The 23,361-nt window shown below is 44.1% G+C and overlaps 1 protein-coding gene across 1 annotated transcript in view; it reads left to right on the top strand.

Annotated features, from left to right (window-relative positions):
• LOC308103785 (nuclear receptor coactivator 1-like) overlaps window positions 1-23,361 on the top strand; it is a 39,067-nt gene that overhangs the window by 2,455 nt on the left and 13,251 nt on the right. The window contains exons 2-13 of the mRNA XM_080453952.1: window positions 1,993-2,170; window positions 3,919-4,098; window positions 12,808-12,906; window positions 13,394-13,534; window positions 14,520-14,667; window positions 15,026-15,995; window positions 17,570-17,806; window positions 18,843-19,185; window positions 20,670-20,861; window positions 21,181-21,298; window positions 22,145-22,313; window positions 22,558-22,875. Of these exons, the coding sequence (XP_080310078.1) occupies window positions 1,993-2,170; window positions 3,919-4,098; window positions 12,808-12,906; window positions 13,394-13,534; window positions 14,520-14,667; window positions 15,026-15,995; window positions 17,570-17,806; window positions 18,843-19,185; window positions 20,670-20,861; window positions 21,181-21,298; window positions 22,145-22,313; window positions 22,558-22,875 (3,093 nt within the window). The remainder of the gene's footprint in view (window positions 1-1,992; window positions 2,171-3,918; window positions 4,099-12,807; window positions 12,907-13,393; window positions 13,535-14,519; window positions 14,668-15,025; window positions 15,996-17,569; window positions 17,807-18,842; window positions 19,186-20,669; window positions 20,862-21,180; window positions 21,299-22,144; window positions 22,314-22,557; window positions 22,876-23,361) is intronic.

The raw sequence follows: 23,361 nt of genomic DNA on the forward strand, positions 1-23,361 counted from the left end.
AGCCTAAAGAGAGTGCTGTCCATTCCAACAAGAATTTAAGTTCAAGTACATAATCAAGTAAGAACACAGTTATTTACAAGCTTGTAAATTACTGTGGTGTTGTTCCAGGTATTGGGCAAATACCTATTGTTCTATGTGTCTGCCCCTTTGTCCACTTTCTTATGAATTTAAATTGCGATAACGAAGACAACTAAAAGTCAATGTAGGGTTTATTCACACAATTGTGTTGGCATCAGATGCTTTGAAATAAGTGATACAATTGGGAGTGATATTATGACAGAATCACTTAGTGTTTCACAACCCTGATAAACTTTGCATATAAAAATAGAAATAAGAAAAATAGGTTGTTTTAAACTCGCACATACAACAAGAAAGAAAGTGTGACAGCGTTCTAACATTTAAAAACAAAATGTGTGTGTATATCAGAACACGGACAGTGAGTGGAGTGAGAAGATTTTTAGTGGGGTGTGGAGCCACTCCAGTGCGCTCCAGTGCCACTGATACTATGTGTTTGAAGCAAGCCCAGTCCACAATGCATCCGTGTTAGTTGTTTGATTCTCTGCCCAACCCCAAGAGTAGGAATCCAACAGCCCATGGCGGGCCGGTCTCATATGTCTTTTTTTATAATTAGGATGGGGAGTAAGGTATTTGGTGTGATAATCAGAATGTTATACGTATTATAAAATTGTAATCTTTATATATTTTTTTAAATATATTTTTTGGGGCCTTTTTCTGCCTTCATTGATAGTAGATAGTGGAGATGGACAGGAAACAGGGAGAGAAAGACGGGGAGTGACACACAGCAATGGTCGAACCCACGCCATGTTGCATTAGAGCGTGGTATACTATGCACCTGGACCGCTAGGCCAGCGGGCACCCTATAACAGTGTAAAGCTTTGTGTCAATCACTGTGATTGATACATGATGAATAATAAGGTTACACAATACATCTCCGTGGTCTCGTAAGATCCAGCACGTACAGTACCTAGTCATTCTGAACGGATTTCTGTCATTCTCTGTAATCAGCAAAGTCTGATTGTTAATTCTTTGTTTAAATTATGTCAAAGGTTAGCCCCCAGTGGATGGCATGTGTTTTGCGACAGTGTTGCTGTCCATGGTGCTTAAGTGTGCATTGGGGTAGTCTGTAAGGGTGTATATACACTGTGATTATTGGGTAGATGTTTGTGTCAAATCCAAATGGCAAAGCCTGCCGCTGCATGTCTACAAAAAAAAAATCGAGATGAGCGGTGAGTGCTTTTGAATTGAGCAGCAGGGAATCTCTTTGAGCGGTAGAGTGGAGTATAAGAACAGCCTTGTGAGTATATGGAGTGGTAATCTCCCCACTCAACTCTGCTCTCATGCTCTAGTGGCTTACATGTACAGTATATATTGTTGCTGTCGGGATACCTTGTTGTGTCTGACATTTCCATATATGTGCATTTCATGTGCTCTAAACCCTGAGGAAGACTGTATTGTCGAAACGTTGGTTTCATTTCATTTTAATTCAACTTTTTGCATCGTGGCTAAGAGCTGTGCGGCCTCATCCTTGTCAACATATATGTGCATTTGACACGGTTTCTGTTATGTCTAACATCAGTGCATGTTGACAATCAAATCTCCGCATTTGGTTTATGTTGTGTATGACATCAATGCAGGTTGATCTCCATATATGTGCATTTGACTCCATATACGTACATTTGACGGTGAGATTTCACGTCATCTAGGGAAACAAGCCATTGGCTTTCTTGTTTTTTTATCCTATTTAGTTGACCTTGTATTTGAACTGTCAATCAATCAAAGACCACATTAGATTGCCATGGTTACTCAAACTTGTAGATCGGCTATTTTCACTATTTTAAAATGTTTGGACATACAAGGTTTCCACCCCACAGTGATGATATGTATATTATTAGCGTCCGTAACTCATTTCATCACAGTCAGGCCAATGACATTGAACCTGATTTTTACAGTTATCTCCATTCCTTCCCTCAGGCACTGGACGGCTTTTTCTTTGTGGTCAACCGGGAGGGTCGCATCGTGTTTGTGTCTGAGAACGTGACAGGCTACCTGGGCTATGGCCAGGAGGAGCTCATGACCTCCAGTGTGTACAGCATCCTGCACGTGGGCGACCACAACGAGTTCGTACGCAACCTGCTGCCCAAGAGCTTGGGTGAGTTGACATGTTTCTATGGGTGCAACAGTTAATCAAGCTAATTGATTATTAAAAAGAATATAGATAATAGAGTTCAATTTCTTTTTTTTTGTTTGTTTTTTATTTTGGAGGGGAAATGTGAAATGTTGCTTTTTTAACTCCCAATTTTTTTTTATCACAAAGCCAGTAAATCAGCTTGTCGATCTGCTATCTTTGCTATTTTTGTGTGCCACTGAGTTTAAAATAGCGCTTATGTGGTATAATCACGATTTAGTCGATTTAATCGATCATACAAAAAAATACAATGAATTATTTTCCACGTCTGTACATAGATGTTTATTTAAAAAAAATATATCGCCCAAAAAAAAAGTGCTTCTCAATTATTCGATTAATCGATAGAATAATCGCTAAGAAAATAATGCCCAGTTGCAGCCCTGGATGTTTCCTCGTGGTGTGCCACATATTAATGTCATCCAACACGAGGAGCATTCAGCAGACAGGGCTATGTTGTCCGGATGATTTATGAGCACACAGTAAAACACGGCGTGTTAATCTAATCCCGAAGAGTGTACAAAATGGAACCAAATCCATCTGCATCCATTTGTACACTATTCAGAGTTAAATAAAAACGTAGGGTTTTTACTGTGTAGGGGCTGGGCAAAATATCGGATTCCACCTATGCGTTAGACGTGTTTTATTGAACGATGTGAATACAAATATATCTTGATAGTGGCAGATTTAGTATGAATAGTATACCAGTATGCAATTCCCAAACAAAGTGTATTGTTACGCAGCACCATGCCACAGGTTGGCTGTACCTGAAAGCTTTACCATGTTAATTTGCTGCTGTGAGGAAAGTAGCGAGGAATCACAGGGGCAGAAAAGGTCGTACGAGGACAGAAGATACGAGAAGGAAGAGCAAAACAATATGGCTGAGCAGTGTCTGAGCTGTCCAATTAGTTTACCCAAACCCTGTAATCCCTCCTGGGTTAATGCTGTAGAGAGCTGTAAAATCACTGACCTTATAACTCTAGATTAGTCACTAAGGCCATGCAAACTTAATTAACTGTTAACGCATGGCCCTCTTCACTTGAACTCATGAACATTTCCAGATCCGCTGCACCAGAATGAAATTCCTAGAGGCTTCAGACAACATACTGTATGTTGTAGTGTGATTTTGGGGGGGTTGTGCTTAAGGATCGATTGACATTCGTGCCATAATTCTGTACTTTTTTGCTCGCTTGCCTCCCTTTTATAAAAGATATAGATATATCAGCCAATCAAATTAATGCTTTATCTAAGGACAGGTCCTGGGAGACAGTCCTTTCCAGCCTCCAACCTATTATTAATGATGATCATGAATGTTTTGAGCTCTTTTCCTATATATTTATACACTTGAGGTTTGAGGAGATTTTTAGCCGTTTGAATTTTTAACGTTTAAATTTACAGTATATTATCTTGGACGTGATCCATATGGACAAACCAGCCTATATAAGATAATATAACCTGATGAAGGTTGTTGCACAGAAATGTTTTATCTTTATTATCTTTTTTAGCTCATTATCTTAATGAGCTAGGGCTCATTTTGTTTTTGTGTGGTAACAAACTGTGTGTGTGTGTGTGTGTGTGTGTGTGTGTGTGTGTGTGTGTGTGTGTGTGTGTGTGTGTGTGTGTGTGTGTGTGTGTGTGTGTGTGTGTGTGTGTGTGTGTGTGTGTGTGTGTGTGTGTGTGTGTGTGTGTGTGTGTGTGCGCGCGCGCACACACAGTAAACGGCGTGCCATGGCCACAGGAACCAGGCCGGAGGAACAGCCACACCTTCAACTGCCGCATGCTGAAGAGGCCGCCAGATGAGATGGATTCGGAGAACCAGGAGGCGCGGCAGCAATACGAGATCATGCAGTGTTTCACCATCTCCCAGCCGCGTGCCCTGCAGGAGGAAGGAGATGGTACGTGCACACGCTGCTATTAATATAGACTATCCACATACGCATACACATGCCACTTTCTCATATTCCTCTCATTCATTTTAGGCACGTGATATTCAGCCAATCATATCAAAGTGTCTCATTTCTGTACTGCCTGACCAAGTCTAATTACTTCAAACATCTCTGATACGATCAAAAATGTTAGTAATAGGGTTTGGAATATTTGTATTCAAATATGTAAGGTCAGGAGTGGGCTCGAATATTGAAGAAGGTTCTGGGAAACGCATAATTTGTTTATTTGACCGCTGATGTTCTAGTTCAACTTAAGAGAGCCCTCACACCATAAGATGAATGCAAAGATATTTATTGATAAATACAGATGACATTAATGCAGTAGTATGCATGTATGAATAATACAATTATATTAGATACTGCAAGTTTAACACTTTGGCGCGGGCCCCATCGCAGGAGAAGAATCAGATCAGATCCTGCCTGCTGAAGGCAGGGGGCTCTTCAGGAGCCCGCCCCCTTTAGATAGGGCCAACCTGGTGGTGCCTGCTGTTTGGGCGGTGTCGGGGAGGTGGTGGGTGACCTGAACAGAGAGCATGAGAATTAGTGAGACAAGGAAGAGGAGGAGTCCTTTTAAAGGGACAGACATCAGCTCAGCTGATCTGATTGGAGCAGGACTAATGAGGTGATGTGAGGAAATACATTCGCTCAGACTCTCTGTTGAACTGTCGTTATAAAAACTCCTATTTCAACTTAAGAGAGCCCTCACACCATAAGATGAATGCAAAGATATTTATTGATAAATACAGATGACATGAATGCAGTAGTATGCATGTATGAATAATACAATTATATTAGATACTGCAAGTTTAACACTTTGGCGCGGGCCCCATCGCAGGAGAAGAATCAGATCAGATCCGTCCTGATCAGATCCTGCCTGCTGAAGGCAGGGGGCTCTTCAGGAGCCCGCCCCAAAAGAAGAGATGAAATGGAATACATACCTGGAAGGAAGGTGATATTTGCGTGAAGAGGCTGGGACACTGGACCCTCGGCACTGAGGCTTCTATAAAGAGAAATAAGACAGGCTCCTGCTGCTATAGGAGCCCTCACGACTGAAGGCTCGCAGGAGGTAAATTAACTGCCCCTGCTGCTATAGGGGCCCTCACGACTGAAGGCAAATTAACTGCTCCTGCAGGGGCCCTCACGACTGAAGGCTTGCAGAAGGTAAATTAACTGCTCCTGCTGCTGTAGGGGCCCTCACGACTGAAGGCTCGCAGGAGGTAAATTAACTGCTCCTGCTGCTGTAGGGGCCCTCACGACTGAAGGCTCGCAGGAGGTAAATTAACTGCTCCTGCTGCTGTAGGGGCCCTCACGACTGAAGGCTTGCAGGAGGTAAATTAACTGCTCCTGCTGCTATAGGGGCCCTCACGACTTAAGGCTTGCAGGAGGTAAATTAACTGCTCCTGCTGCTATAGGGGCCCTCACGACTGAAGGCTCGCAGGAGGTAAGTGAACTGCTCCTGCTGCTATAGGGGCCCTCACGACTGAAGGCTCTCAGGAGGTAAATTAACTGTTCCTGCTGCTATAGGAGCCCTCACGACTGAAGGCTTGCAGGAGGTATTGAACTGCTCCTGCTGCTATAGGAGCCCTCACGACTGAAGGCACGCAGGAGGAGAATGTTCCGACACCAATGTGACCCATGAGAAGACGTGTGAAATGATCTGATATGCTTGAGCAACTGATGAAGGACTAGCCGGAGTAGTGCACAGATTAAGGAGCTTTGCAGTGTTAATTTTTAACAAATTCTGATTAATCTTTTGAATAACACCATTTAGTCTTCTGAAATTGTTTAGACTTAGTCTAGTCTTAGTTTCCAAGTAACACGGCAGCAAATTCTGATTCTGTCTTTTAACACCATTAAGTTTTAATTAGTCTTCTGAAATTGTTTAGTCTTAGTCGACTAAATATCGAACCTTAAGTCTTAACAAAATTAACACTGGAGGGTTGGACAACATGAATTATCGCTCATAAAAAAGCAACTCTACAGAGGATAGCTACTAAAACCAATTGAGTGAAGCCGCTGTGATCAGCAGATAGATGCAAGCCCTGAGGTGAGCCGGTAGTGATTAGGAGAGGGAATATCCAGATGCGAGAAAGGGTAAGAGAATACAGCAGAATTACTGAAGGTCGTGCGGAGAGAAGCACCACCTGACAAAATCAGTGAAAGTAATGTGTACTGATCTAAAAGTACTACGGGTGAATTACACGATGAAAAGCATCTTTCTAACAGAAGTTTTGGCATATGCAAAGGGATGACAACTGCCAACTATAGAATTAGATAAGGAAGGTGAAGGAGATATTTGAATGAATGTGCAGAACACCCAGCCACCAGACACAACCACCAGTCATTGTAAAGAGAACCGATAGACAAGCGATAGTCTTTTGGGCAGATGGCAAGCATCTGGTCTTACAGTATCTAGCAACGAAAGCAGAAGATCACCATCTTCCCTTCAACTTGTACGAAGCGATCACTAGGTACGCCGCAGCAATTGATGAGACATGGACCCTTGTAATAGAGATCGCCTTTGCAATCAGACCTTGTGAAACCTGGAGACAAATGAGTGTTAGGTCTCAACAGGGCAGGCCAGGGGGAATGGTTTAATATGAACGTTATGTTTCTTGATTACGTGAAAACCAAACGCTAGTGAGACCAGCTAGCACCCAGAAGATTACAGAATGCAGCTTTGGGACATACGGCTATAGCAAACCATTCCCCTTGGAAATCGCCCCCAAAAACCTGTAGAGGGAGCTGCATCTGTGAACAGATCATCGATAGCAGAGGTTTCTGGAGCATAGAAACAGGAGTCAACGGGCTTCTCTATGAAACAGTGTCTAAAGATAACAAGTTACAAGGTGTGCAGATTGAGTGAAACACCAATGTTACGCCGATGTGCTTACATGAGCTTGGCAGCGGTGTGCGCCGTGAATATCCTGCTGCTTGGTGAAGCAACGTTAAAGTAGCATAGGAAATGTGATTTCCAAGCAACAAATGCCAAATTGAAATACCGATGCGATGGCAGCTTCTTTAAATATTGGTATGCATGCCGCTGAGGTAAGGTCTGCATTGTTGAAACAGACTTGGCCGGCTGCAAACCTGACCTTCCCAGCGTCGATGATGAACAGCGTTCATTTCTCAGTGATCACCATGCAGCTAGCTAGACATGGAAAAGCACAAAGCAGATAGTATTATCTGTAGCGGCAGTAGCAATGCAGTCAACAGAAATAGCATGATCGTGACCATCATGATGCAGTTATAGTACTACTAGCATTCTTTGATTGAAGCGGTAGAAACAATGTAGTCAGCAGCATTAGCATGATCATGATCAGTCAGTTGGTAGCAGTTGCAGAGCGAGTAGCATTATCTAAAGCAGTAGTAACAGTCAGCTTTAGAATGTGGGGCGGCCATAGCTGAGTGGTTAGTGAGCCCGCCTAGGGAACCAGCTGGCCCTGGTTGCCCCAGGTTCGATTCCAGGCTATCCCAGCATATGTGCCGATGATATGAAATTTGTCCCTGAGCAAGACTCTTAACCCCAATTGCTCACAGGTTCTCATTGGAAACAAGACCGCAAGGACTTTCATGAACGACCTGTTAAAAGGAATTATCCTTATCCTTATGAAATAACCATTGTGTTGATGGCAGCGATTTAGTCAAGCAACATCGTATTGATGGCAGCAGATTTAGATAGCAGCTTTAGTATTATCGTGTTGATGGCATCGATTTAGTCCAGCAGCTTTAGCATCATCATGACTAACTCACTGAAGCAGCAATGAAACTGTAGTAGCATTGCAGTCAATAGTGTTAACAGACTCATGACTGACCTCATGGTAGCCATGGTTGTAGCATTAGCTGAAGCTGTAGTGCAAGTAGTTAGCATAAGCAGCAGACTCATGACTAACCTCAGACTCATGACTAACCTCATAGTAGCAGCAGTTGAAGTAGCATATAGCTGTCATGATGGAGGCATGCTGGTAAAAGTAGCATTAGCTGTAATGATTAGCAGTCATGTTAGCAGTAGCTTGAGTAGAAGTAGCATTAGCTGCCGTTATTAGCAGTCATGGTCCATGGTAGCAGTTGAAGCATAGCATTAGCATAATAATGAAGTCACAATAGCAGCAATTACCAAGTAGCGTTAGCTGTAAAGCAGTTGGCAGCATTAGCAGGACTAACCTCATGTTTGCAGAGTTGTAACAATAGCTGAGGCTGCGGTAGCAATGCAGTAAACAGTGTTAGCATACTCAAGGCTAGCCTCATGTTTGCAGCAGTTGTAGCATTAGCTGAAGCTGTAGTAGCAAGTCAACAGTGTTAGCATACACAATGCTGACCACATGTTTGCAGTAGTTGTAGCATTAGGTGAAACTGTAGTAGAATTAGATGAAACTGCAGTAGCAAGCAGTCAGCATAAGCAGGCTCGTGACTAACCTCATGGTAGCAGCAGTTGTCAAGTAGAATAGTTGTAAAGTTTACAGTCATAGCAGCAACTGAGTAAAAGTAGCATTATCTGAAGCTTTAGTAGCTAAGCAGCTAGCGTTTGCTTACTCATTATGATTAACCTCAGGAGCAGCATTTGAAATTAAGTAGCAGATGTAATGATTACATTGATTATAGCAGCAGACTGAGTAAAAGTAGCTAGCTGAAGCTGTAGTAGCAATGCAGTTAGCATTTAAGATTAAAGTCATGGTAGCGCAGTTGATATAGCATAGTTGTCATGTTAACAGCAGTAACATTAGCTGATAGTAATAATGGAAGTAGCATTAGCTGAAGCAGCAGCCAGCATTTTTAGCAGAATTAACAGCATTCAAAATAGCGGTTGCACTTCACTGATGGAACAAGCTGGGAATAAGGCAGCCATTAAGCTGCAGAACCAGGCTGGTGTTTGCTGAAGTAGCCTAGTAATCAACAAAGGAGTGGTGAAAAATCCTTCATTGACAGAAGCATCAGTTCTTAACTTAACTCACCCTAACAATGACTGAGAAAATCTATCGACCTGCCACTTGCAGGCTCTGAGTGTACGGCTCTGTGTATATGCCATGGAGCAGAGAGCACATCTACTTGTTGCTTGCTGAAGAGAAAAGTGAACTCTGAACGAATGTGTTGCCCTTTACATACCTAAGAATAAAGTACTGATGTAGTTTTGATGAGCTACATGGAGAAGCAAATCTGAGAAGTAGTGAGGCTACCAACACCTACTGGGACACACAGTTAAGCTGGTGGCTAAACTTAGCATAGCCTAGTAGCGCAGAAGAAACAGCACTAGTAGCAAGTTGCCAAGCATGAATTGAAGCAGTAGTGTTAACGATCATGGAATTAAATGTAGCAGTAACATTATAGCAACCATGATTAGCTGTTGTAATATTCTAATTAGTAAAAGCAGTAACAACAGTAAAACTGTATCTGTTGGAAGCATGCAGGGCCAAACGCAGGCGAGGCAGCCATCGGTGCATCCAGGAGAAGTGAAGCTTTAAGTTGAAAAGCTGCAGGACCAGGCTTGTGCTGGTTGAAGCCTAGTCATGAAAAGATTGATGTTGAGCTTGTTTGAGAAAAGCTACTGAAATAGTGAGCTGAGCTCTCTGTGTGAGTGTGTGTTTGCCTGAACAGAGAGCATGAGAATGAGTGAGACAAGGAAGAGGAGGAGTCCTTTTAAAGGGACAGACATCAGCTCAGCTGATCTGATTGGAGCAGGACTAATGAGGTGATGTGTGGAAATACATTCGCTCAGACTCTCTGTTGAACTGTCGTTATAAAAACTCCTATTTGTAATGCGTACACATCCTCAACACAGCGGGTGACTGAGACAAAACCCTCTATGGATTATAAAGGTGCCTTAGAATGTGATTTAACCACTTGAACCCCTGCATCCATGTTCTCTGGGAAACCAAAATAACAGATCTACATGTCGCAATGGCTATTTTTCGCAAAGAGATTTGGTGTGGATGATTATCAAACAGGTAGAGGCATTCATCGTTCATTTCACTCAGTAAGAGTGGTCTAAAGGCAACTCCGCACCAAACAGACTCGTCCAGACTATTGCAGACTACTCCAGACTGCAACAGACTGGTATTCGGTTGGCAAAAGTTACCATTTAAGTCTGTCAGCCGACTGGCCATTCATGTGCTAATTTGACTTTTAGCGTGCCAGCGTTGCCAGGTCTGCTTATTATAAGCGACTTTGGGCTTGTTTCCCTGCAAAGCCACTTAGGGATGTTCCCAGCGTTTTTTCTTCACTGACGTGCAGTGGTGTAAGTAACTAGTACATTTACTCAAGTACTGTACTTAAGTACAATTTTGAGGTACTTTTACTTTACTGGAGTATTTCCAATTGTCTATACTTGTACTCCACAACAATTATTTGAAATGTTTAGTTACTAGTTACTTTGCAGATATAAATCATTATGAAACATACATTAACCACTTTAGCCCTATTTTATACCTATAAGCTATTTGAAAATAGCAGATCTACAAGCTCACAACGTGTTGCGATGCACGCGTTCTGAGCTTGTAGATCTGCTATTTTCAAACATTTTTGTACTTTTACTTTTGGTACTTTAAGTACATTTTTATACCAATACTTTAGTACTTTTACTCAAGTAAATGTTGAATTCTGGACTTTTACTTGTAACAGACTCAGAGTACATCTATTGCATTCAAGCCTGGAATTTCGTCATTTTAGGGGCAAGGCCACTTGGCCTTTGGTGTTGTAATTTTTTGGAGGGCACAAAGGCCCTGCCCGGTCTTCCTGCCAGGGCAGGAAGGCCATCCAAAAAAATAATAATGATTTTTAAGTCCAAAAATGATTTTTAAGTCCACGGAAATAATGCATTTAACTTGAAGGTTAAGGATCATTGTATTTTAATATATTATAAGAATAGTATAACTATCTGTGAAATATAACCCATTTATTTCACAAAATAATGTGTTGGCAAATGACCAATATTTAGTTATATAGGTCTCAATATGTCACATTCAGCCCTGGACTTCACTGACTGAAGTAGGGGTCACATTAATCACATTAGATTCACAGAATGTATTTTACCCACAAGTTATTTTCATTCAAATGAAATGTGAATGAACTTGCACTAATAATGACTTTAGTTGATTTTTCACTCTTTAAAATATAGTATTTCTTAATTATTAATAATTACAGCTTGTAGATTGGCTATTTTCACGATTTTAAATTGTTTTTAAATAATAATAAAAAAGGAACATACAAGATTTCCACCCGACAGCCATAATATAATAGCCAATATATGGTTCTGTATCAGTATATGAGTCCGTTTTTGCGGATTTCATTCTAATTGGCTACTATGCCTGCATATGAATTTCATGAGCCTGGGTAGGTCACCCTGGCTTGGAGATATGCCCTGTAGCGCACACTCCGCCAGTGGTGTAAAGTAACTAAGTACATTTACTCAAGTACTGTACTTAAGTACACTTTTGAGGATTTTTTACTTTACTGGAGTATTTCTAATTTTCAGTACTTTTACTTCTACTCCATACATCTCTGAGGAAAATATTCTACTTTTACTCCACTACAATTATTTGAAAACTTTAGTTATTAGTTACTTTGCAGATATAAATTATTACATTATAAAACATACAGTAACCACTTTAGCTCTATTTTATACCTAGGCTATTTGAAAATAGCCGATCTACAAGCTCACAACGCGTCGCGAAGCGACGCGTTGTGAGCTTGTAGATCTGCTATTTTCAAACATTTGAGTACTTTTACTTTTGGTACTTTAAGTACATTTTGATACCAATACTTTTGTACTTTCACTCAAGTACATTTTTAATTCGGGACTTTTACTTGTAACGGAGTACTTCTACATTGCAGTATTGATACTTTTACTTAAGTAAAACATTTGAGTACTTTTTCCACCACTGCGCTCCACACAGCAGCAGCAGGTGAAAGCAATTCACTTAAACGAGGGTTGTGTTGCGCACCAAAACTGCGCAAAACTAGGTCAAATCAATCAATCTCTCTCTCTCTCTCTGGGAGCAACAACGAGAAACAGTGAATGTAGGTTTTCATAGACATGGTCGCTTGTTTCTCTCACATAATCTGGCAACACCGACAGCCCTTTGTTGTCACTGCCACTGCTCTGCCAGTCGGCTAAAAAGCTGAACATGTTCGGTCGGCTCTGGGTCGGCCGAAAAGGTCCCGACGGACCCCTAACCGACTGGCCGACGGACCCCTAACCGACTGGCCGACGCTTCCCGAAGCCAAATCGGCCCAAAGTCGGGCCGATTTGGATTGGTCTGGAGCCAGCTTAAGAAGTTCTGAAAATATTATCACTTCACTGTAATGCAGCATTTAAGCAACTTAAAGATGTTACGGTATCTGTCTCACATCATGATATAGATATTGGTACATTGCCTGCCTGCGGTGAATGTTTCATGACGTTGGTGTAAAGCCTGATTTTATAATTTACTTAATCATACAATGGTGTCACACACCAAAATTAGCTGACCTCCAATTTCACAATGCATCGCGTCATGTGCAAGTGCAATATTCAGAGATACACATAGCCTGATCACTACTTTACTAGGGCAGCACACACACACACACACACACACACACACACACACACACACACACACACACACACACACACACACACACACACACACACACTGACAGAAAGTTCCCTGTGTGTGTGTTAAGACCTGCAGAGCTGTCTGATTTGTATCGCCTGCCGGATGCCGCGCCCCCAGCCGCTGCCTGTCAGCACAGAGTCCTTCATCACCAAGCAGGACCCCACAGGTAACACGCACGCACGCACGCACGCACGCACGCACGCACGCACACACGCATTGCATCCCTATGAGTTTTGTTCAATATGTGGTAGGGCTGCATTATTATGGAAAAAATATCATTCTGATTATTATTAATACAATTACTGATAATGAAGATGAAGGGGTGTTTATAATTTTCTTAATGCCTTTGTTACTCATTGTGCTTATTGGTGCCATGTCTATGGCCTAATGGTACAGTAAGTAATTGCCTCTGTCATTTTATTAAGTGCCTGATGGATGTAGAGATGTTACAGTGCTCTGGTGGTTTTTGACCCTTATGTAATAGTAAGGAGACAACGGAAAGGTGCAACAGATTAGAAGACCAAATAAGATGTTTGTATTAATTGCCACATTTCACACTTACATGTGTGAAGCGTAAAATCACGATTTTCGATGAATTGTGCTGCCCCATGATATGTGGACTCATTTGACTGTGTTCACGTCGCTTCCTCCAGGGAAGATCATCTCCATAGAGACCAGTGCTCTGCGAGCAACAGGTCGGCCCGGTTGGGAGGATCTGGTCCGGAAGTGCATCTATGCTTTCTTCCAGCCACAGGGCAAAGAACCCTCACACGCCAAGAAACTGCTGCATGAGGGTAAGGAGCACGGGGAGGGTGGGGTGAATAATGCCACAGATGAGGGGAATGGGGGGGGGAGGGAGTTGAAAGGGAAAGACACAGGCAACAGGCCCTCCCTCCAAGATGTTGTTGCATGAGGGTAAATCTTTTTCGAGAGTTGTAACTTAACCACTTAACCCTTTAAGACCTGAGGCCGATTCTGCAAAATGTCAGTAAAAAAAAAAAAAACTATGTTGCTGTATCAGTGGTTCTCAAACTTGTCAAGGACCCAAAATGATATGTATTTGGCTGCGGACCCCCATCTCAAAACATTTTGTTCCAGGGACCCCCAGAAGCAAAGATTTGAGTAACAAATGTTCACTTAAAAAATATATATATTCAAAGATTTGCCCAAAAAATCTAGATTTTTCTAAATAGCAGATCTACAAGCTCGTAGCGCGACACTCTGTGTCACGCTATGAGCTTGTATATCTGCTATTTTTGAATAGCCAAAGAAATCTAAAATGACACAGATGCGTTCCCGGTCTTAAAGGGTTAAACCCTATATACGTCATTGACCGGAGTCCCGCAGGGGTCTATATGAGGCCAAATCTCTCTTCGCTGAAGATAGCCAATCCACAAGCTCACAACGGGACACCCTAGAATGGGTAGGGTTCTCTTGATTCTTGACAAGGCCAGAACTCATCACATTTTAAATGGCCTCCACCCTGTAACACTGGACAACTCAAGGCTGTTGTGGGCTTCTAGATCTGCTGTTTTTTTTGCCATTTTTGCCATTTTAATTTGAAAATGTAGTAAAAAAAAAGTTTGAAGTTCAAAAGTTTGAACCATGTATTCATTTAGGTCCTCCTATGGCATTATAAGGGTTTCTCACCTCACCTGCACAACTCTGTTTTTATTAACTCTTTCTTGTGAAAGATGTCATTGTATAATTTATGTACTGTATTTTTTGTGAAAATAAGACATCTATATGTGTGTGTGTGTGTGTGTCTGCTCCCACCAGTGATGACTCATGGCACGGCCATCAGTCCTCTGTACCGGTTCACGTTAAGTGACGGCACACCCCTCAGCGCTCAGACGCGCTGCAAGTTCTGCTGCCCCCCCAACCCCGACGTACAGCCCTTCATCATGGGCATACACACTATTGACAGGTACTGAAAGAACACACACTGCAAGTCCTTCATGTATAACATTGGAAAAACTTCATCCCAAGATACTCACTGCACACTGTTAGAAGATTTCAATTATTAATGTTCAATAATGCCCTGCCGTATTTATGTGAAGTTATTTTCTTGGCATACCCACTTGTCCTCCAGTATACATAGTCTAAGCTTGACTTTCTAAATTTCCCAGAGTAACATTGTTTTTGTTGAATACCATTTCAGGTCAATTTATGGCATACTGGTCTTATCAACACTAAACATTTCCTCCCCAAGCAAGCCACAAAATCTTTTGGCTAGATTGAGATTTGTCATTTCCATCATGATTTCCCCTCCTCCGTCTTACCAGGGAACACAACACTGCTAGCTCTCAGGAAAACGCTAACCCCAGCCTTCCACTGACCCCGGCCAACTCAGCCCCGGCCGCCTCCCGATCCCCGGCCCTCCCTCCCGGCAACGACGCCTCCACGGGCCACCACCTCAACAATGGAAACGGCTCCTCCCACGGACATGGCCCGGCGACGCCCGCAGGCTACCTGACGCCCAATCGCATGTGCCCCCAGCAGGTCAACAACAGCCCCTCCCCTCTGGGCAGCCCACTCGCAACGACAGCAACCACCCCTACCTCCTTTATTTCGCCCCGGCTGCCGCGGGCCAGCCCCGGGCTGGGGGGCAGCCCGCGCATTCCAGGGAACCCCTTCTCTCCCTCCACTCCTACGCCTGGCCTCCACTCCCCGGCGGGCGGAGGCAGCCTCAGTAGACAGCAGTCCGGTGGGGATGGGAGTGGGAGTGGTGGCAGTGGGACAGCTGGGTCCTTCTCCCTGCCCTCCCCTCTTCCTCAGAGACAAACCAGCACGCCCACCAGTTCCCCCGCTCGCCCTCCACCAGCCAAACCCCCAGAGGGAGGAGGAGGGGAAGGAGGAGGGGAGGACGTGGTCAAGATGTCACAACTGGTGGGGGGCGTCGGGGGTGCTGACCCCAACAACAACCACAGCAGCACCAGCCAGCGCTCCTCCTTGACGCCGTCACCCCACCCACAGACTCAACCCAACCCCACTCCTCCGGCTCCTCCCCCTCCCCCCCAGTGCCCCGCCTCCCACAGCACCTTGACGGAACGACACAAGATCCTCCACCGGCTGCTCCAGGACAGCAGCCCCAATGACTCCTCCGCTGGCGCCACGGAGGACGGACTCTGCAGTAAGGACCTGGAGATTAAGAAAGAGCCGCCGGCCAGCCCAGCCACGGGACTCCCTAAGGCCGGCTCCAGAGAACCGCAGGACCACCAGCTCCTTCGCTTCCTCCTGGACACAGACGAAAAAGTGAGCTTAAAATATGCCTAGACTTGTTATATATGATTTATGATGGGTCCTAAGATAATGTGTCATGCTTTTTCTAGGGTGGTTATTCAGTCGTTACAAGTAGATTTGATGCCATGACGTAGGGCTGGGCAACCGACATTTAGAACCTCTCACCTAAGGAATCTTTCTCATATCTTGTCTGCTAATTCATGAACTGTCCCCTTAACTTGACATTGTGTCGAGAATTATGTCACATGGATGGCAGATCTCATTTTACAAACGGATTTCCATCTAAAGTTAATTATTTGTTACATGACCCTTTTTTCTTTTTTTTACCACAATTTAAGCAAATGGATGTGATCTGGTTAATAGTGATCTATCTCTTTTAAAACAGCTGTGACGTTGCACTAGTGACGTAGAGTACCAGGAAACAGCGGCAGCACAGCAGAGAGCAACAGGGAATCATGTGGGAAACCAAAACAACTTTCCTGTCTCGTTCTTGAGATACATGACATGGTAGCAGTGTACAACAGTGTATCTTGTGGATATATAGTGATATTTTGGATTTAAAGTGAATTAAGAAGACTAGCCAGAAAATAAAAGTGCCTCACTTTGCCAGTGGTGACAGATCAAAAAGCAACAGGTGATGGTTGACTGGTTGAGTCCTCTTATCATTTAAATCAAATCATTGGTGCACAGACATCAATTTGTCTAATAAAGTTGTTTAATTCAGTTGTATTGCCTCTTGCCTGCCGACTACTTTTAAAACAAAGAAGAGGAATTGAGTTGGAGTGAACGGAGTTGTCGCCACTCGCCATTCTCACTCTGTTCTCATTTCTCTGATACAAAGCCGTGTTGCATGTTAAAAAGAACAGATATCTGCGTTTGGGGGGCGCAGTGGTAAAAGTCACTGCCCACCACCACGGAGGTTGTGGGTTCGAATCCACCATGGTGCATCCGGCTTTGTCGAGCGTCTACACGAACACAATTGGCCCGTGTTCGGCGGAGGGAAGCTGGGCGGGGAGGGTGATATCGTTCATTGCACGTACTCCTACGGGCTGGGGCGGCACCTGTCAGCGGGGAGTGTTGGGCGGGAGGAGTAGGACGAAGGCTCTGTGTCCTCCTGGTGGAGGCTCCTCACTGGCAGGCGAGTCAGTAGGATACGACATCAGTGACGGCACAGAGATGTGTGTGGGGAGGAATCAGTTGGCATAACGACTAAATTGGGGAGAAAAGAATTGTCTACTCTAAATTTAGGAAAAAAATGAAAAAAAGAACAGATGTAGCATTAGCAAGCTAACATATTAGTATATTATTTATTGCACAGACCTTGTCAGAGAACTATAAGGGAAGTGTAAAAGATAAATTGCTTATAAAATCTTTCATTAATCATAATCGAGGTAAAAGAAATAGCCATCATAATGATTTGAAATCATAACGCCCAGCCCTACCACGATGTATACTTTGGATCTAGCAACTGTGACATGCCACATGACTTGTCAGCTATTCTCATCAGTCGTGCATCTTGAGTCCAGTAGCTTTAAGTAGCCATTTGAAATGTATTTCTGACGGAACATTGGTTTGCCTTTGGAAAGGACCTGGGCGACCTGCCTCCACCGTCAGCCCTCAGCCTGCAGACGGTCAGGGTGAAGGTGGAGAAGAGAACCAGCGTGGATGGAACGCCCTGCAGTGGTGGTGCGCCCGCCACCCCAGGGGGTGGGGCTTCTAAATCTGGATCGGTCCCTGTTGCGGCTGCCGGGTGCCTCAGCCCCAAACCCAGTCCTATTGGGGAGGCTCGACGGGACAGCCGGAAGGACAGCCGAGACTCCACGGTACATCATATGGTCATTGTAACGAGTAGTTCACATGTATAGTTGTGTATAAATTGGATGTAAATAAGTAGAGGTAAAACACAGGTTAAATTCCCAGATGCAGTTCCCCCACCGAACTCAATTTTCGCGGCAGTGTTCGCGGGTGAGAAGTGACTAGGACATGGGGGCGCGCACTACACCTGCTGATTGGTCGGTCCGCATTTTCAGCAGGCAGGGGAACTGGGGAAGAGTACTGCAAATCTCTGTGCACATTACACACTCAGAGGGGGAACTCCTTGCTGTCAGGTTACAAGGACCGTAGTAGAGGTGGGGAACTGGCAACTAGAAAATGGGGGGGAAATTGCAAACCTCGGTAGATTTGATAAGAAATCCCTACAATCTCACAATGGCTACGCTATTTTCACTATTTTTTATATTTTTAAATGCTGGATATTCAAATAATGTTTAAAACATATAACATATTATAAATGTTGGCAGAGGGTGTTCAAACAACTAAATCTGCCCTGCTCCCAACATTCAATCACCCCATGTTGAGCAGTTTTGTGTTGTCAGGAGTGGAAGATGTCCAACCTGGTAAACTCACATAAACTCCCTACAAATATAAGGATACCATCAATATCAAAGGATTAATATAAATATCCTTTTGGTTTCCCAAAGTGTTATCACTTTGCGATTCCATTTTGCTACCTGTAGGTTCACCTTTTCAAAACTTCTCATTTTAAGTAAATTCCATATAATTATTTGAAAAAACTAAACTGATGTTGTTTAGATATTGACTATTATGTAAATATCACCTTTATCTGTTGCCTTACCGTTAATATATAGTTTGCCTATAATAACATGCCCAAAACAGGGGTACCAGGGTTAATGTAGTTATCAGTTGACATCATGTCTCTCCTCTTTCCATGTTGTCTCTCCTATTCATCTTCTGTTATGTATGCTCTGTTGTGCTCTGTTGTCCTCTCTCTTGCTATCTGCCTTCTCCCTCTCTCAATCACTTGTTAAACTTTTCCTATCCCTCCTACCCGTCCCTCAGCTCTCTGGTGGCCCCGGCGACCTGGATCCTCTGAACCAGCTGCTGCCCGGCCTCAGGGGCCCCGTCGGGGCCAAACAAGGCTGCGAGGACTCTGCGACCCCAGCTGGAGGAGGAGGAGGAGGTGGTCCCCAACTGCCTTCCCCTCTGCCTCAGCTACAGTCGCCTGTGTCCCAGCCGCAGTCCCTTCCACAGCTGCATTCCCCCTCACCCCAACACCACTCGCCCTCGCCTCAGCTCAAGCTCCAGTCGCCCACCCAGACCCAGCCGCAGCCCCACCCAGGCGAGGCCAACGTCCCCCGTGGTGTGACCGTGAAGAGAGAGCCCCCCGGCACTCCTAATAGAGGTAACGCTGGAGGGGAGAGAGAGAGAGGGGGTGATGGGTGCAAGGAGCTACAAAAGGCCAGCATGGTCATCCAGAGGAGAGATGGCCAGCTTAACCTAGACATAATTATTGAGAGAGACACGACACTCCCATGGAGTGCCGTTGTAAACAAAGAATATTCAGTGTTCAATCGTTTTTTTGCCACAACCAACTTACAATAACAAGAACAAGAAGAATGCGGAACGCTTGCCATCAGGTGACCAATCGTTCCAAACACTACTGTATAGTTACAAATATTTAATTCAAAGAGACTTGGTGTAGAAAGAAAAAAGGAATGGACCAAGTATAGAACCCTGGGGGACCCCGGTCGACTAAGTATATAGGGTTTAATAGGTTAAAATCTGATTGAAGGCTGAATGGAAATGTTGCTCATCATGTGCGTAGGCAGGCGTGCTTACGACTGGAAGTGTACTGTGACTGCGTGTGGGTGTTGCTTTGCACCACGCACACATTTGTGCACTGCCACATCAGTGGCTGCGATTACATGCACAGTAATAATTCTGTTATAACCTCATTTAAGAAACTGCAGCAATTATTGCATCTAACCCAGTTATCTGATATGATCTTAATCGTACTAAGCATAACCCGATAAATACGGCTTGATTCTTGCTCAATATGTTATTTATTGAAGCATGGAAATATCTTTGTTGGTTTCTTTTGTTATTGTGTATTAAATGGAAACATGTGAAAGATATATAACATTTATCCAGGACGTAAAATTTTAATTTTTTAATATTTTTTTTTATAAATGTGACCACTGCTGTGGTTGTTACCAAACACAGGCCAAAGCAGTATAACACGACAGATAAAAACAACCACAACAACAACAGAAGTACACAACAGGCACCCAAACTAAAATGATAAAATACTCATTAAAATTAAAACAATTACACAGCATTAAGTAGTACAGGGTTTAAAAACAAGAGCAGTCTGGTAAGAATACAGTATGTAGTGTTTGAGTTTTGCCGGCAAATGAATCCATGACCATTTAGCTTTGATAGAACAAAATAATTAATCTTGCCTGCCTCAGTTCTGACAACAGTTACTATATAATGCCACACTTACGTTGTCAGTACCTTGCAAAAATTAAAAACGTAGCTTTAAAAATACAAATGTATCATTGCTGCATTCTACGCATACCTAGGGATGGCCAGTCAAGTACATGTACTGTGAGTTGACACCGGATAGAGAGAACACAATTACGTGCAGTGAAATCATCAACTTCGAGGGTGTACAAATGTAACCAAATTGACCCTTATCGGTGCATCTGTGTGCATGGTGGACCCTTAATGGGTCCATTTGGTTACATTTGTACACTCTTAGAGCCAAATTAACACATAGGATTTTAGGAAGGTTGACCTGTTATTGGCAGTAATCTAGGTGTGTGCATCTAAATGCTGTCAGTGAATTAGTCTAATCCACCGTGTGTGTGTTCGCTGCATCAGGTCTCAGTGACGGAGGCCCCCCCTCAGGCTGTAGCCTGCAGAGTCAGTCACCCTTCGATTTCTGTGGTCCCCCAACTCCCGGCCAGACCCAGACCCAGGGTCAGGGACAGGGAGACCCCTTCCAGAACCCCAAAGACACCACCAGCCCCTTCCCAGAGGCAGACGTCATCAACCCCTTCGACTCCAGCACTGGTAAGGAAGGATTTGGCTCTGCAAGCTACTTTTTGCATTCATTTGTATCATTTGCAAATAGCACAAGGTGACGTCACTTGTGTGTATTCCTTTGCATTGATGAATTCTAAAATGTGACTTTGTTTTGACTTGTTTTTGACAAGACATTTAGCTTTGACGGGTGTCTGAATTGCATTTCGGTCGTTATTCTTTCCCTCCAGCCTACTGTATATTGGATTCTGTATACCTGCATTGACATCCTACTAGAGGTTTTGACTACATCTGCAGTTCATTATACATTGGTTGCTGCGTTCATGAATGTTTCTTGTTTCTGTCCCAGGTCTTTCCAAGATGGATGGTGCAGACTCCCAGTTTCAGCCGTTGGCCATGTCTGATACGCTGTCTTTCGACGGAAGCCTGGGAACCCCTGTGCAAGCTCCGCTAGCGTCCCCACAAGAGTAAATATTACCGTACTTTCTTATTAACCACAGGTACATGATAATACTATGTCTGTTCCCCTCACTGTAGTCAAAACGGATGATAAAATGTATCTAAACCCATTTTACACTGGCCAGTTTACAGAGGAATATAGAGTCCAGTGGTGTGTTCTAAACAGAGCATTTACAGCAAACTGGATAGCAGAATGATAAAGAACATCAAGTTTCTGAATAATAAAATTGGGTGTAACCCCCAAGCACCTTGACTGGAATCTCTCCATTTTGACCTTCTGCTGCCATGCTTTACTAACACAAGAAATATCACTTTTAAGTGCCCCACCAGCTTTATCAGAAACCCTGCACCTGTATATTTGTTCCCTTCCCAATTTTGTCATTATGAACGTCTAAATTCTATGAATGGGCTAAATTTGTGTGGAAACAATTCGGAAATGTCAGAAAATAACAGCTTCACAGAACCAATGCAAAGATCTTAGACCGGTCCTTCATATGGGATGGTATCAGAATTGGTTTTCATAGCAGTAAGCATAGGTTTGTTACTGCTGGTTTTCTCCGGCGTCCAAGGCCATTAATTTAATTTCCCCAGTGAGGCTCTTCAGTGGGAGGGCATAATGCATGTGGAGGAACACGCTATCCCACCCATTTACACTCCCTACTGTATAGGCGCCTCGACCAACCTGGAGGAATCGCTAGTGCAGCGACAGAAATGGCACTCCCCAAACTGTTTCCCATCGGTGAAAATTGTGCTTGTTGGAGTGCCCAGCCAAGACGGATGTTCCCCTGTGTACTTGAACACGAGTCTCTATTTACCTATTGGGTGTGTGTGTGGTTGTCTTTCTTTGTGAGCAGGCAGTGCGTTCCCTGTCCGCTGGATGAAATGTTGTGTCCGCCCACCACACCTGAGGGTCGCAACGACGAGAAGGCTCTGCTGGAGCAGCTGGTGTCCTTCCTCAGCGGGACAGACGAGAGTGAATTGGCCGAGCTGGACAAGGCCCTTGGTATAGACAAACTGGTACAGGTGAGAGGGAGAGAGATGGATGTATGAATATGATAAAAGCACAATGACGTTTAATCACCTGGGGTGTAATAATCAGTTGGGTTGAACAGAAGGCCTATTAACCACATGATCACTAGTGTCTCTATTCTGGGGCAAACATTCAGAGGACAATGGTTGTGTGAGAGTTTAAGATGCAATGCTGAATGGATTCCAACACTGAAACCAGCACAGATTGATAGTATGTATCATGCTCTGCTGTTTCCAGGGAGGATGTTTCGACCCCCTGCCCCAACGCTTCCCCTCGCAACCGCCCACTACCACCCCCATCGCCATGGATCCCAAACTACCCAGCTACCCATCGACGTTCACCACGGCCCCTCAAGCTCAGTTCCCCACAGAGCTGCCCGCTGTGGGGCCACAGGGGCTGGGATTTGGGGCCCCACGTGCTGCTTTCCCCGGCGGGGCCATGACCATGGGGCTGAGGCCGGGCATGGCCCGACCGCAGGGCATGGCACCTCAGCTCCGACTGCCTCCCAACCAGCTGAGACTGCAGCTACAGCAGAGGTTGCAGGGTCCTCAGCAGGTGAGGACATAATCACACACTCGAGGTTTAGGGGCGCTACGTGGCCCTCACACCTACGTCGCACTGCCGATCCGACCAATATGCCCATACAGTATATGGAGATCTCTGTATCCCTTGCCCATATATGGAGATAGCTGATGTCATTAATATATGGCCATATTTGTGCATGCCCCCTCTTTGACCATATATGGAGCTGATTTGTTTGCGCCTGATGCCATGACGACACATTGAGGTTAGACAACACACTCCATATGTGGGTGTAGCAGCATTGGGAACTCCTTATATATTTATGGCTGAGTCATAGTGATATGAACGTGACGATGTGGTCCGACGGACAGCCAGCCAGTCGGCCGGTCCTCCCTAACACATTGACCGCCAGAGGTTAAGCTCATAATGTACTCACCAGTGCCAACGTGTTATTGTTGTTTTTTTGTTTTTTTCATGTCGCCATAGATCTTGTTAAAATCCTTAAGATTGAGCCGTACA

This window comes from Gymnoscopelus braueri (genome assembly GCF_963280865.1).
Source record: "Gymnoscopelus braueri genome assembly, chromosome: 16".
In the NCBI taxonomy this organism is placed as follows: domain Eukaryota; kingdom Metazoa; phylum Chordata; class Actinopteri; order Myctophiformes; family Myctophidae; genus Gymnoscopelus; species Gymnoscopelus braueri.